The sequence below is a fragment of the Rousettus aegyptiacus genome, unplaced genomic scaffold (assembly GCF_014176215.1).
Source record: "Rousettus aegyptiacus isolate mRouAeg1 unplaced genomic scaffold, mRouAeg1.p scaffold_m13_p_8, whole genome shotgun sequence".
NCBI lineage: Eukaryota > Metazoa > Chordata > Mammalia > Chiroptera > Pteropodidae > Rousettus > Rousettus aegyptiacus.
Window position 1 is genome coordinate 15,292,585 of NW_023416311.1, and position 14,683 is coordinate 15,307,267.

General features: G+C 53.9%; 2 protein-coding genes across 19 annotated transcripts in view; one reads left to right on the plus strand and one right to left on the minus strand.

Annotated features, from left to right (window-relative positions):
- TSC2 (TSC complex subunit 2) overlaps positions 1-7,410 on the minus strand; it is a 34,977-nt gene extending 27,567 nt beyond the window's left edge. For 7 of the 14 annotated variants that reach the window (XM_016136568.2, XM_036226097.1, XM_016136557.2 and 4 more), the window contains exons 1-8: positions 7,242-7,379; positions 6,009-6,095; positions 4,320-4,430; positions 3,243-3,387; positions 2,088-2,205; positions 1,599-1,647; positions 1,049-1,174; positions 619-692 (exon numbers count right to left, since the gene is read on the minus strand). In XM_016136568.2, coding sequence (XP_015992054.2) covers positions 619-692; positions 1,049-1,174; positions 1,599-1,647; positions 2,088-2,205; positions 3,243-3,387; positions 4,320-4,430; positions 6,009-6,095; positions 7,242-7,379 — 848 coding nt within the window. Of the gene's footprint in view, positions 1-618; positions 693-1,048; positions 1,175-1,598; positions 1,648-2,087; positions 2,206-3,242; positions 3,388-4,319; positions 4,431-6,008; positions 6,096-7,241 lie in introns of those variants that run through there. The other 7 variants (XM_016136559.2, XM_016136569.2, XM_016136567.2 and 4 more) reach the window with 2 other exon arrangements.
- Positions 7,388-13,909, plus strand: NTHL1 (nth like DNA glycosylase 1). 5 transcript variants are annotated; one of them, XM_016136582.2, is made up of 6 exons: positions 7,388-7,500; positions 9,328-9,566; positions 10,302-10,472; positions 11,402-11,561; positions 13,529-13,634; positions 13,714-13,909. In XM_016136582.2, the coding sequence occupies exons 2-6, from the start codon at positions 9,492-9,494 to the stop codon at positions 13,835-13,837; spliced, it is 636 nt and encodes a 211-aa protein (XP_015992068.2). In that variant the 5' UTR covers positions 7,388-7,500; positions 9,328-9,491; the 3' UTR covers positions 13,838-13,909. The 5 variants fall into 5 exon arrangements, with proteins under 5 accessions (XP_015992068.2, XP_015992065.2, XP_015992067.2 ...); XM_016136579.2 differs by lacking the exon at positions 7,388-7,500 and adding an exon at positions 8,052-8,276; XM_016136581.2 differs by lacking the exon at positions 7,388-7,500 and adding an exon at positions 8,076-8,185.
- The last annotated feature ends 774 nt before the right edge of the window (positions 13,910-14,683 follow it).

Sequence of the window (14,683 nt, forward strand, 5' to 3'; positions counted from 1 at the left end):
TGAAGACAACAAAAGGCTGCAGGCTGGGGCAGGGCCAGGCCACCCAAGCCCTGTTGTGGTTAAGCATAGAGTTCTGATCCTGGGAACCACTGTGCCTTCAAGAAAAGGGTAACACTGATCTGTATTGGAAAAAGAACACGTGGCAGCTCTGTGGAGGAATGAACTTCAAGAAGCCAAGAAGAGTGTGTGCAGGAGATGAGAGAGAAGGTAAGAGCTGAGAGAGTGGGGTAGAGGCCCTAGTTGGAGAGATTTGAGCCACCTCTCAGGGGCAGAAGCAACAGGGTTTGTGATGTGGGAAGTAAGGGCGAGGGCCTCATAACAGGATCAATGGTGAGGCACCCCAAGGGGACTAGATCCAAGTGTGAGAAGGAGGTTACCAGTCCAGTTTTGAACATTCTGATTTTATTGACAAAAGTAGGAGAAGAGATCAGAAGCATAAGACGTATATTCTAGTTTTAGTGCCAGCTCCTGAAGCAGTCACCCCAAAAGAACAGGAAACCTCCCCGTTAGCCTATGCCGCACAAGAGCCAACACACACAGCCACTTCATAAAGGCTTTGCAGCACCTGATCTTGCCACCTCTCCCTCACCGTCTACCCCAGGCCCTGCCCGCACTCACCTGTCCTCCATGATGCGGCACATATTGTAGATAGCACTATGGCCCAGGTGAGTGCCCAGGAGGTTACGCATCAGCTGGGCAACAAAATGTACCAGTTAGATTGGCAGATACAAGAGTGAGGGCCCCAACTCAAGCCCCATGTGCCAGACCTGCATAGCCACTGCCTCAAAGTCCTCTGTGTCCAGCCAGCTCTCTACTGTCTCCTTCCAAATACAGAGCCAGCAGAGTTCTCAAAATGCCACCAAAACCCTGACCTCAGCTCAACTACCTGAGAAAATGCCACTGGACTCCCTCAACAGATCGCTGTCTGACTACACTGAGAATGAGATGGCCATTCATTGAAGACAAGACAGCCCTTGTCCTATCCATGTGCCTGGCTTATAATTTCATCCAGGGAAGAACTCTGTAGGGTAACAGTTCAGACCCCCACCTTCCAGCAAGGCTCACAGAGCTCCTTGACATTGATGGTGCGGCAGAGGGTGACAATAAACAGGGGGAGGCTCTCCGCTGGCAGGCAGTTATAACAGACCACAGCATCCAGCACCTGCAGAGAGACCTGGTGGGGTGGAGAGAGGGGTCATGCTGGCCCTGCCCTGATTCCTGTCACAGGGAAGTAACACCTCCAGCTTCCTTCCCACCTTCCTTTGGTCAGTGAGTCACCCCACCCCACCCCCCAATGCCAAAGCAGCCTTCCTCGTAACCACAAGAGCAAGTAAGCATCTGGGAGGTGCTTCTACCTCCCAGCCACTGTGGATCATCCCATCCCAAACTATGACCTGACAGCAGAGATTATCCGACCACCCTTACTTACAGGAGAGTCTTGAGACTCAGAGAAGCCAAGCAGCTTGCTTGGGGCCACACAGCCAGTGAGAAGAAGTACAGAGCTTGACCCTGAAGCCCAGGGTCTCAACTGCTATGTTACCCAGGCTGCCAGGAAGGAGGGTGAAAGGAACAGTCCCTGGAGAGGGGCAACTACTGACCTCTATGTCCACAGAAGACACAGTCTGGACGCACAGCAGGCATATCATGCTGTTGGAAGAAGCGTAAAGTCAGTTGAAAAGACATTTCCCCAGAGGCTGCATGGCTCCAGTTTATTTTCTGGTGACTCTACAGAGTCAGTTACATGAGAGGTTTGTCTTACCTAGGGCCCCCACTCAACCACAGACAAGCAGGTGCTCAGTGCTGCGTGTGTAGCACCAACAGGATTAAATCCCTGCCTTCATGGATTATCAGTGTTTTTAAAAAATGATAAAATAACAACAAATAAAACATCGAGTGATAGTATATGTGTTAGAAATAAAGCACCAGTTCAAGCCTCAAAATATCACTTTAAAAGGAAGGTAGCTATGACCACTTCCAACCCATTTATTTGATGATTTCAACAGCTTTATTCACTCTGCAGAACTAAAAAGAAGACCCAAGACAGTGGTACTATGATCAGAGTAATATTATTGGAATGCTTTTCTTACTGGACCATTGATGCGATATATTCATCGAGGTAACAGCTGTTGAATTTGACCAAGTTCACAAGCACCATAAGGAATTCTGAGGACAAGCCGACATCCATCCATTGCAAGACAAACTCAGCTGGGGAGAAGAGGAGAGCAGTGTACTTCCTACTACCTCCTCCTCCCCAGGAAAACATATCCCATCCCATTCACTGCTGGAAACCCCATCACTGGTCCCTGTGCAATGACAGGCAGGCCATGCACACACAGGACCGAGGAAGGGTCCTCTGGAGCTTGAGCAGTTCAGTATGTCATGGACTCTAGAATTCACCAACCCCCAGGATGCACTGAGGGGGATCTGGAATAAGAGGCAATAGCATTACTTCTGCATCTCACACTCAGTGGCCCAACCCCGATGCTAGAGGTGCCAACATCACTGGTGCATGTGTCTAGAAGGCAGATTCCTGGCCCCCTACTCCCACAGAGAATCTCTCAAAGACACAAGTAATGCTTGGCTGCTAGCCAAGTAAACTAAGACAGAAAACCTGACCATGGCCCCCTGTCAGCACCTGTCTAGGAGGCAGATCAATAGCTGAGACCCATTTATGGGCAACAGAACAGCAAGGCCTGAGTCAGATTTACTTCTTCCTTCTCCTTCTTCTTCTCTCCCCAGTAGTGATGTGAAATCTCAAGACTCATGAAAACCTCAGACCATCAGGACAATAAAAAGGAAGGCCAGCAAAGAGGAGGGCTGGAAGTCAGGCCCAGGGAATAGACAGGGCAAGGAGGAAGACATGGCAAGGCAGCCCTGGCACCCCAGAAACCTCAGGGCATTCTGGGAAAGACAAGGGCTGATGCCCAGATTAGCAGCACACTCTCCCCACAGCAAGGCTCACATTACCTCCTGCCCACCTAAAAGGCACATCTAAGCCCCACTCCCCAGGGGTTCTGAACCAGCAGGTCTGGAGCGAATCCCAGGTCATACTGCATTTTTAACAGAAGATTCAGGTGGCTGATCCAGGTTGCTCACAGGTAAACAGAGCCGTGTGGTACATCACCCTCTGCAGGCCATCCCTTGAACTACAGTACTCCCTCTGGGCCCTAGAAGTCTTCCACATCCCAGATTAGATTTAATCACTAAAGCTAGAGAAACCTCACACTCAGTGTGGCACCTACCCAGTTCTTCTTCCAAGTAGGTAATGTGTCTCCCATTGTCTGTGAGGGCCTTGAAAACTTCTAGTCTTTCGTGGAGGTCTTCGTTGGAGGGGTAATCCTTGATAGCCTTGAAGAAGAAGGCCCTGAGAACACCCAAGCGGTCCCCCTGAAGACAAAACCACGAGGTCAGTAGTACTGCTGGGATCCTCTAGCCACCTGGGATTCCTGAGTAGCTGTAAGAAGTCCAGGAAGTGCAGTGGGCTCCAAGACTCCCAATTCTGGGGCCCTTTCTCCTTCCCACAGGAACTGGCTGTGAGGGACAAACTAAGAACATTGGAGTGGCTTGGGGTAAAAGATCAGATGCACTGGTCATTGGCTGACTAGTGTGTGTGAAGCACCCACTATGTGCCCAGCTCTGGACACAGGAATTGAATTGGCACACAGGAGGAACAGTGCAGTTCCACCTTCCACCCCACCACACGCATAGCCCAGGGTGGACACATTTGTGCTCCCAGGATGACAATGGTCTAACTGCACCAAAAGTGACGGAGCCTCTTGGGCAGCTGGGTATGAAAGAGTAGAGAAAGTGGCAGGGGTGGGAGGAAGAGCCTTCCAGGCAGGAATGACAAGTGGTGACCTGGGAGGTCCAGGAACAGCAGAGATCGGCATGGCCAGAGCACAGTGACCACGGGCAGTGAGTGCCCCAGGGTGAGGGGGAACGAAGTCAACTGGAGCAAAAGCACAGTGGTTCACTTGTGCCAGGCTCCATTCTCATCATTTTGCATGAGTTGCCTCATTTACTCCCCAAAATATCCCAGAGGAGGAAGAAGCATGAGCATCCCCTTTTACAGGTGAGGAGGTAGAGCCTCAGGGAGCTCCACTGACTCACCCAGAGTCACACAAATACAAGAGGCAATGTCAGGATGCCCACTCAGGCCATCTAGCTGCAGAACCCCTGAGAACTACAAACCCTATGCCTGGGGCCTTCACCAAAGACAGGAGTTCAAGTGGGACCAGCAGGAACAATCGGTGGGCAGCTCGACATCATCCCACACACCCATCCCAGCTCCACCCGTGCACAGGCCCACTGCCCCTTACCTGCCCCTGCACAATGGCCTTCAGCAGAGCCAGGACTGCATGCCGGGCCTCTGGTGGCCGCTCTGGCTGCAACAGGTCTGCAACGGCTTTCCAGAGTGCTTCCACTGCATGCTGCCACCAGCAAAGGGACAGCAATTAGGGTGTGCTGGCCCCCTCAACTTGAGAGGAAAAGATAGAGGAGAACAACAGGGTCTTTTGACTTTGATCTTGCACCTCTCAAGCCCCTAGCTTGTGTACCTGTCACAGCCCACGGTGACCATGAACCTGACGAATGGAATAGCATCAAGCCACTTCAAAAACCTAGTAGATACCTTTAACCCTCATCAGGCCTGGAGAGCAGACAGGACAGGGGAGCAGAGCGGTCTTGGCTGTCCCAGAGATCATAAGAAGTTCCCCTGAGAACTTGCTCAGACTCTGGTGGGGAAAGTCACTGAAAGAGTCTCAGAACCAGAAGCATGACAATGGTCCCTGGGCCTGCAGCCTGACCCAGAAACTCACTCCCTGGCTTCCCTCCGTGTAAACACATCAGCACAGCCACAGGCCACTCAGTACTACACCCTTCCCTGATTCTTCTGCCCAGCCTGACCTGCCAAGAACTCTGGCAGACTTCTGGAATCTGCCTCCTCTAAGTTCACCCAGCCTATGGGAGAGCTGAGTCCTATTCCCCACAGCTACCTAGAATCACCTCTCATGTCACATTCCCTTCTCCATGTTAACCACCACAGACTCTCTTCAACTTGGGTTTTCAGACCACTCAGTCTTTTCTGGGCTCACTCTTCTTAGACGTGGGACTAAAACTTCTTTCAGAAGTCACCTGACCAATATTCTGACAAACTCGGGATACACAAGAACTTTCACCTCTTTTGTCCCATTCATAATACTTCTAAGTCGCAAAAACACAGCAAGCCTGTGGACTGTCCCAAGCTTCTTAGGCTTATCTGTCTATTCACATGACGGAAGCCCAGCCATACTTCACCTTTCTATATCTATACAAGCGACTTTATGAATGCAGATGCCTATTTCACATTTATCCTTGGTAATGTGCAGCTTGTGTGTTTCAGATGATCTGCTGAGAATGTAGTGGTCACTCTCCCCCTTAGCAGATATAAATCTGCTAGGTCTGAGGTCCACATCTCTCCTGAGTCACTCACACAAACATGGAACTAGAGCAGAGAGAGCCCTGGAAGTGCTCTAATGACAACTTCCCACTCTGTCCACAGGACGTCAGGAGAGAGCCTGGAAGCAGTTGGCTGAAATAAATATGCCTGTGTCTCTAAGGCTGCCTGATATCACCAACCAGACACGCATCTCCAAAAAAGACACCGAGACTGGTGTGCTTTGAATTGTTCTCTGTGAAACCATATTCTTTCCTGACATTCCTCTATTTTTCCTTCCCTTGAATTTGTAATGAGAGGACAAGCAAGCATGCATTTCTGTAAGCCACTACAAACCCTTTCTCAGATCTGCTACAAACGATATGCTTCCACCTACCCACAAGACTGGCCCTACATGGTTGTGCTCAGAGCATTTCCAAACACTTCCCCATCACTAAGATGAAGATTAAATCCCCTAAAATGGTGTATGTAAGTTCATTAGCAAAGTCAGCTGTCAACCCTGCTCCTAGAAGGAGCCAAATCAGGCTTCTAAACAGCCTGCATGCATCTCTTCAGTGCACCGAGACAGACTTACCTCTTCGAATTTCTTTGTTTTTGCGATTTCACTAATCTGCCCTATCACCCGGATGCGATTGTTGAGGCCGCATTCAACACTCAGTTCCTGGAAAGAGATGAAGGAAGGAAAAGGGGACCAGGCTCTGGCAACAGATGTCTTTAAATGCCAGTCACAGACCACCCTAAGAATTGTACCCACCCTGGAGACTTGCAGCAGACCTTTCTGAAACGAGGAATCACCAGTTTACTACTCCATCTCACCAAATTGAGGGCAGACTTCCCCCCCGATCACTGCATACTTTTATTGAGATAAAAACACCATCATATAAAACACACCATTTCAAACCAATTTAATTTTTAGTAGATTTATAATGTTTGTAACCACCTCCATTAATTCCAGAACATTTTCATCACCTCAAAAGGAAACTTTACATCCATTAACAGTCATTCTCCATTCCTTTCTCCACCTAGGCCTTGGCAAATGCTAATCTGTCTCTCCTGGTTTGCCTATTCTGGACATTTCATATAAATGGAATCATATGTTACAAGGGTCTTTGTAACTGGCTTTTCACTAAGCATGTTTTCAAGGTTTATCCATGTTGTAGCACGTATCACTGCTTCATTCCTTTTTTTGACAAATAATTCTTCTTTACGAATGTATCACATTTTGTTAATACGACTGACCCTTGAACGATGCGGGTTTGAACTGTGAGGGTCCACGTATATGTGGATTTTAAAAATCTGCATTTAAGTGGGCCTGTGCAGCTCAAACTTGTGTTGTTCAAGGGTAAACTCACCAATTGATAAATATACATTTCGGTTGTTGTGAATGGGAAACTTTTCAAGTGTTAAAATTCAATATTTATTCATGAGCAAAACATGGTGCCAGGGATATGGCAGGGGGATTCAAACACAGATGAAAAAGAAAGACTTCTCACAGGGACTCACGAATTACCAGTTAACAGCTAGCCATAATCCTAATCACCTGTGGAGATCAGTGTTCAGGCCCCATCTAATAAGTTTTCTTGCCTCAACATCTAAATACAAACTCATGTGCTGAACCAAATCACCAAGATTCTGACTTCTGAATCACCAGAAAAAAAAAAGACATGTATGTTCCCATGGTACTGGGAACAGCAGCCTGGTACAGGTCACCAGCAACCTATCTCCCAGAGAACCTGCTGACAGACCAAACCCAGCCTTCCTTGCACCTCCCACAGTCTAGCAGGAAAGACACTAGTAGCTCACTCACTCTCAGGATTTCCGCTGTGATGACGAACTCCGTCTGTTTGCCCTCCGCAGACCTAGGATTTGGCCTTGGAGTTCCCAGTCCGAAAAGAATCTTAAACTTCTCCTTCAAGCCTGAATCTTTGCTTGTTGGCTTGGCCATTGTGGGCAGGAACGCACCAGAGGACCCCCTCTGTGCCTAGGAAACAAGCACAGGGATTTCAGGAACAACTCCACACACCTGCCCCTTCGGGTCTCCAGCTGCTGGGAATCCTAGGTCTCTGGTGGGTATCTTTTCTCCCAGAGCCCTTGGGGAGAACTCAACCGCCCCCAGGCTGTCCTGGGCAGAAATAAATCTGGGAAACGCCAGGCAGCCCGCCCCTGACTCAGTGCATAGGGTGAGGGAGGGAAACTGGGGTTGAGGGTCGGCCCAGGGAGCCCTGGCGTTTGCCATCTCTCTCCTCCCCCGTGTGAAGGACTATCGCAGGGACGCCGGTAGCAGGGACTCCCTCGCACCTGTCATGACTTAAAATCAGAGTGCTTGGAGCCCCAGGGTCAGGCTAAGGTGGGCGCGGCCGAGGTCCGCCCCCGCCGCCTCAGCACTGAGCAGGCTTGGCGCTGCTGCCTCCCTCACACTCCGTTGGGATAGGCCGAACCACTGTATAGACCACAGCCAAAAGTCGGGCACCACAAGCCACTCACCCCCTGCGCCGGCTGCGCGCCAGGTCACCCCGGCGCGGAGAAGGGAGCACACCCCCGGCCCCCCGAGCTGACACCGGAAGCGCGACCCGCACTTCCGGTAGCTGGCCGCGCAGGGCCGCCGCATGGGTTGCTGGAAGTCGTAGTCCTCAGCTTTGGCGAAAATGCTGAGCGAGCGTCGAGTCACGTGAGAGGACCGCTGGGGCTGCCGGGGCTGCTGGGATGTGTTGTCGGCTGGAGTTCGGCATGAAAGCCTCTGGCATGAGGATGGTGACCCGCAGCTGGAGCCGGGAACCTGGGGCCGGGCCGCGGGGGATTGGGGAGGAGGCCGCGCCGCTCGGGAGGGGAGAGGCGGCTGCAGGTAGCGCCGCACCCGGGCTGGGGCAAGGGAGAAGAAGAGGGAGGAGGAGACTGCAAGGGATTGGGGGCTGAGGTCCTGGGTGGCCCTCGAGGGCTCTGAGCCGCGCGGCCTCGGACCCGAGGCACAATGAGGCGGACCTGGCAGCAGCGAGCAAGTCCCTCAGTGTCACGTGCAGACCTGAGTTCCCACCTCGCGCCCTATTACCGGGACGCAGGTGCAGAGGTCCACAGGGGCTGGATTCCAGGCACTCACACCTCCCCACCATGTCCTGAACAAGAAAGTTTTTCCGGTCCCACTAGCCTGCCCTGGGATATTCCACTTGTGCCATTTGTGGGGCAGACCAGTCCTGTTCTCATGGTTGCTTCCTCTTAGGCGGGGTACCCAGGACAGCCCCAGCCAGGTCTTCTCCCCCTGCTAGAAGGTACCTCAGAGAGAAAACAGGAAGGGCATAGCCTTCATTTAGTCTGTGCTGTAGTCATTAGGGACTTACTGCGTGCCTAACAAAAGGACTGAGCAGTGAAGAAGACTAACAGGGCCCCTGCAACTTGTCTCACTGGGACGTCTGCAGGATTGGCCAAAGGGGGATTCCTATAGGCATCCAAGAAACCCAGGGGTAATCCAGAAAAAGAGACCTGCTGGGACAGAAGCATGGCAGGAGGAACTGGGGCTGCAGGGAATACACAGGTGACAAGGCCAGCCAGCTATACAGAGTTTGGAGTTCATGAGTACAAGGAAAAACCAATGAAGAGTTTAAACAGGAAGTGCCACATCCAACTTGGGTCTTAGTTCTCTGTGACAGTGGAGGCTAGATTGGGGGACACCAGCCAAGGCTATTACTAGAGTCCTCATGTGCTAATTCAGACTTGGTCAGGGGGCCAGTGGCACAAAAAACTGGCCTACCCTGGAGTGCATGCTACAGAGGACAGAGCACCCCCTGCTGTAGAGAGATGATGGATGCCTATCGAATGAATGATGAAGGGTGAGATAGCGGGTAGGGCAACACCCACACCTGTGGCCCCCATTGAAGGGACCCAGTGGCATTTTTTTGCAGAAGGAAGGAAAAGCCATCGCCCTGTGAAGCGTCAGCGGAAAGCACAAAGCCTAAATGTGGCCTACGAAGTCTCAGATGGTGAGAAAGGGGAGGGGACCGAGCTGCTCAAGGTGCCAAGCTGGGAGCCTCAGGACTGGCAGCAGCAGCTGGCGAACATCCGCAGTATGAGGAGTGGGAAGGATGCGCCTGTAGACCAGCTGGGGGCTGAGCACTGCTATGACCCCAGTGCACCCCCAAAGGTAGGTAGGGGCCCCATATGCCTGGTGACTCCCTTCTGAACCAGATGCTTATTTCCTCTCAAGCCTGCAGTAGGAGACAGCCTGACACCTGAACGGTCTTGGCTGGCACCCCCTCCCTGCAGGTAGCACCCCAAAAGGATGCACACCTGGAGCCCAGAGCACTGGACAGCATTGCCTGCTTAATTGTGGCCACTCAGCGGTCAAGGGTACCTGTGGCTTGGGGACTTAGGCTCTGCCTTCTGCCAGTACAGTGCTGACACATCAGGGGCGTTCAGTAATATTTGCAGAGAGAAAAAGAGTTTCTTGAATTTCATTGGCCCGGAGTCTGGTCTTTCAACCAACCTGATTCTAAACCTAGCTCCGCCAATGGGTGACTTGGGTACATGCCTCTTTGAGCCTCAGTTTGATTATCTGTACAATGGATAGGAGCATCATTCACAAAGCAATAACCATAACAGCCAATGGCTGCTGAGCACTGACGTGCCAGGTACAAATCAGTACACTGACAATTCATTTAAGCCTCACAATGATCCTGTGAAGCAGGTACTGTTGTTGTCCCCATGTTGCAGATGAAAAGCAGGCCCAGACCAGACCCCACCCTACCCCCAATTGGCCAGGGTGGGTGGGAGGCTGACATCCTATACATTCCCAGGTGGGTATAAGGCTTGGCTAGGGCCTGGCCCACAGTAAGCACCCTAGACCCACCACCATTCTGGTCCCTGTCACTGGGAGCAGGTGCAGAGGTACCAGGTGCTGTTGTCACTGATGCTCTCTAGCCAGACCAAAGACCAGGTGACAGCGGGTGCCATGCAGCGGCTGCGGGCCCGGGGCCTGACAGTGGACAGCATCCTACAGACAGATGACAGCACGCTGGGCACACTTATCTACCCCGTGGGCTTCTGGAGGGTGAGCCTAGCCTATGGTGAGACCGGGGCCGGGGATGCTAGTGACCTGGGAAAGACGTCACATAGCTGAGGGGACTTGGGGTGCAGGAGGCTGGTCAGATATTTCTGGCCATAGAGGTCTAGACATGAGTTCTCACTGGAGCCTCCCGCTCCTCTGACAAGCCTGTAGTGGGCTGGGCTGTGGGGCCTCCAAGCCAGGCTCTGGAACTCCTTGGCCTTTCCTGTTTGTAGCCTACCCCTTCCTTCCTCCACTCCCCACCCGACAGCCTGGCCCTTCCCTTCCTTGCTGAGGCTGCCCACCCACCTTCCCTTTGTGTACTTCAGGCCTCCCTAGAGTGTATCACCCCCTCCCCTCTGGAACCCCAAGAGGCCACAAAGCACAGGGTGGCGGGTGGGCAGAACTATTGAAGGCAGTCAGGCGGGTGTGGCTGCTTCCCCTTGGCAGTGGCGTGGGCTGCAGTGTGTCAGATGGGTTTTAAATAGCCCTGTCTGCTCAGGCTCAGGATGGGAACCGCCTGGCTGGCCCAGTGGCTGGCGGGGGAGTCCCAGGCTCCAGCCTTCCTTCCTGAAATCCCAGGTGCTACTGAGCCCAGCTCCTGGCATCACTGGCCCTGCTTAGCCTGTCTGGCCTCTGGGGGGAATGATGGGTCTGGGAGATGGCAGTGAACCAGACCCCATACACATGTAATTGGCCCAGACAAGTGGAAGGCAGGGGTCCAGGCCTACATTGGGCCTCCTCCAGGCTGCCTGCTGCCCTTAGCTCATTCCCACCTCTTGGGGGAACAGGAGCAAGCAGGTGCCTCTGAGTGTGTCCTGGGAAGGCGACAGGCAGTTTTCTATACCTGTGGGTCTCCCTCAAGCCTTGGCCTCCCAGGGTGGGCTCCAACCCCCACTTCCAGGGCTGACCGCCCCCCCCCCCCAATCTTTCAGAACAAGGTGAAGTACATCAAACAGACCAGTGCCATCCTGCAGCAGCGCTACGGTGGGGACATCCCAGCCTCTGTGGCAGAGTTAGTAGCACTGCCAGGTGTCGGGCCCAAGATGGCACACTTAGCCATGGCTGTGGCCTGGGGCACTGTGTCAGGCATCGGTGAGTGGCATGCACCCGCCCATGAGGAAGGAGGGGCCAGCTCCGAGCTTGCTGACTGCTGTCAGGTTTCCCTACATCCTGTGACCCCCAACTCGGGTCTCCTTATCCACAGCTCAGCCCAAAGGGTCAGAAAGGTGTTCCCAGCACTGAGCTAGGCCTGCCCCACCCTGGGACACATTCTAATGGGAGGTGGGAGGAGCTCTCATTTGCTGGGCACCTGTCTTGTGCTGGGTGCTGTGAGAGGCCTGGGGGAGGGACATCGCACAACTCTTTACCAGTGGGATAGAAACCTGATGGGAACACTTCCTGAGGGGGTGATAACTCAGCCAAAAGCTGCAGCATTGAGGCGGGGATAGCCAGGCCAAGAGAAGTGCATTCCAGGTGGAACAACATCTGTAAAGCCATGAAGTGGGAGAGGACAGAAGCAGGGGGCTCTGGAATGAGTGTGGGCAGATCGGGGTGGCATGGTGAAAGCTGGGGAACTCAGGGAGAGGAGGAAGGGGCTGGGGGGGTGAGAAGGAAGAGCTGGGGTTGGGGAGGCCCCTTTCTGGAATCCCTTTTCTGGGTTCAGGCTTTACATCCTGGCATTGGAGGACCTCCTTATAGAGACAGACTGTGGGTCAGGGTGTGGCCGTTTCCTAATTTTTGTCCAGAGAGTTGGAGCTTCTGAGGCCACCACAACAGCAGGCCCAGCCAGCTCAGAAACCAGGGCTTAACCTATGACCTCCATGTGCCCCCCCCCCCAATCCTAGTGCTTCTCTCGGACTTCTGTATGGGGGCCAGGAGATGGGTGAGAATCCCCCCAGCTTCTGCGAAGCTGGCCTCCCAGGGTGGTGGCTCCTTTCCTGTACTGCCCATGGGACAGAGAGCAGCTAGGGCTAGCAGCCCCAGATAGCCAGGGCCAGGCACGGAGGGGGCGAGGTCAGAGCCTCCCCCCCTCCCCCACTAGGGCTCCGGAAGCTGCCAGCCTCTCAGCAGATACTTGAGCTTATCTGGGCAGCTGTCCTTAGCTGCCCCTTCATGGAAGTGGTCTGGCAGGTCTATGGGGAAACGGTCCCCTGCCTAGGGCCCTGACAGGGGACAGGGCTTTGGAAATAGCAGACACAGGCAAGGAGTGTCAGAATGTCACCCTTTCTGGTTGTCTGTGGGCCCAGACACCCTGGGGAGAGTGGACCTCACTTCCCAGAGACTTCCTCCAGGAAAAGCCCCCTCAGTAAAAAAGTTGATTCCAGCTCTGCCCTCCACCAGCTGGGTGACCTTGGGCATGGCACTTGGCCTCTCTGAGCCTCAGCCACAAAGCAGGGGAAGCAGTTGCCCTCCTGGACTGGCCCACAAGTGTAGTTTGGCCCTATGCTAGACCTCTGGGTGATATGGAGCACAGTCACCTGGTCACCTCCATGTTAAAAAGGAGGAAACAGGCTCAGTGACTCCTCTACCTGGGCTTTTTAGCAGTAGGGGAGGGAACTGACACAGGGACTGGCTTCCTCTTTGGCAAAGTGGAGAAGAAGGCAGGGACTAGAGCTGGTTGGGCAAGGAGGCCCTGGTGAGCAGGTGCCCAGGCTGGTCAAAAGGAGGAGGGGCTTCAGTCCAGGTAGATGACAGCTGCAGCAGGCCTGGCCGTGCTCTGCACTCTCTCTGCTAATGCAGTAGCAGGTGCTGGCTCTACAGGCTGGTCTGAGTTACTGCCACTGAGTCTGGCACCCACAACCAGTGGCTGGGCCAGGAGGCTCTGCTCCCAGTACCCTAAATGGAGGACCCAAGTCCTCTGGGTACTGGCTGCAGCCCCTGCCCAAGAGCAGGGGTGGCCTGGTGACCTACTCATGCCTGTGGCCAGGACTGTGCAGGGTGGGAAGCCAGGGAGACTCAGGCTCCCCACCAGCCTAGGCTCAGGGTGGGGCCATAAGCAGGGGTCAAGTAGTCTGGGGCTGCTAGTGTGCCATGGTTTATCCTGCCCCATCTCCAAGCAGCAGTGGACACACATGTGCACAGAATCGCCAACCGACTCAAGTGGACCAAGAAGGTGACCAAGTCCCCAGAGGAGACCCGCAGAGCCCTGGAGGAGTGGCTGCCCAGGTGCTGAGGCAGTATGGGGGTGGGGTAAGACTCCTTTCTCTCCTTTCCTCCCTCCAAATTTACCCATTCCCACCCACAGGAACCTATGGAGCGAGATCAATGGACTCTTGGTGGGCTTTGGCCAACAGACCTGTCTTCCTGTCCGTCCGCGCTGCCAGGCCTGCCTCAACCAGGCCATGTGTCCAGCTGCACAGAGGCTCTGAAGGCTGTATCTGTTCTGTGATTTTGCTGGGGAGCTGCAGTCTGTTCGTAATAAAGCTTGAGGGTTTGCAATATTTGGGGTCTGTCTAACTTCTACCCATAGGAGATGCATAAGCTTGCATTTGCCTGTCACGTGTGTCTGGAACAGGGCTTCCTGGAAGGCCGGGATGGGGACGTGACAAACTGAATTGTGTACTGGGGGAGGGGTGTGTGCAGGAGTGCAGGAGCCATGACGGAGGAGAAGGATCGTGGGAGCCAGCTGCAACCAGCTGCCGGGAAGTCCACTGGGGATGCTGAAGGCCTGGGCCTTCTCCCTCCCTCAGCCTTTGGCTGGGGCCCTGGAAACACTCACCCCCACCGACTTGTGTACTCTGAGCCTGACCTCTGCCAGGAGGCCCCATATACCCCAGTGTTTGCAGAGCCACCTGGCCTCCAAAGGAACACCAGTAGGCCCAGGCTGGGGGCCTGACTTATGTGCCTGCTGGCAGGGGGAATTGGGGACAGCTCCAGAGCTGTGGTTGTGCACTAGGTGCCAGGGGCCCAGAAGGCTTCACAAAAGAGGTGCTAGCAAATGGCCAGGCCTCCACAGGCAGAGGAGGTAGGCAAGAGCCCCAGTGTGTGCCAAAGAAAATGAGAAAAAGGCAGGGGTCCTAGTGGGCTTGAGAGGGTGGGGGAGCATGAGCTGAGAGGAGTCAGGGTTTGGAAGCCCAGTAGAGGGATTTAGGGAAGGGAGGCTTAGGAATGAGACCCCGTGTCCAACAGCTGAGGCCTGGGGAGGGAGCTGCCAGGCTGCTGCTTTCCAGCCTGAACCACGGCCTCCCCCCACCCCCACCCCCCCACAACTGAGG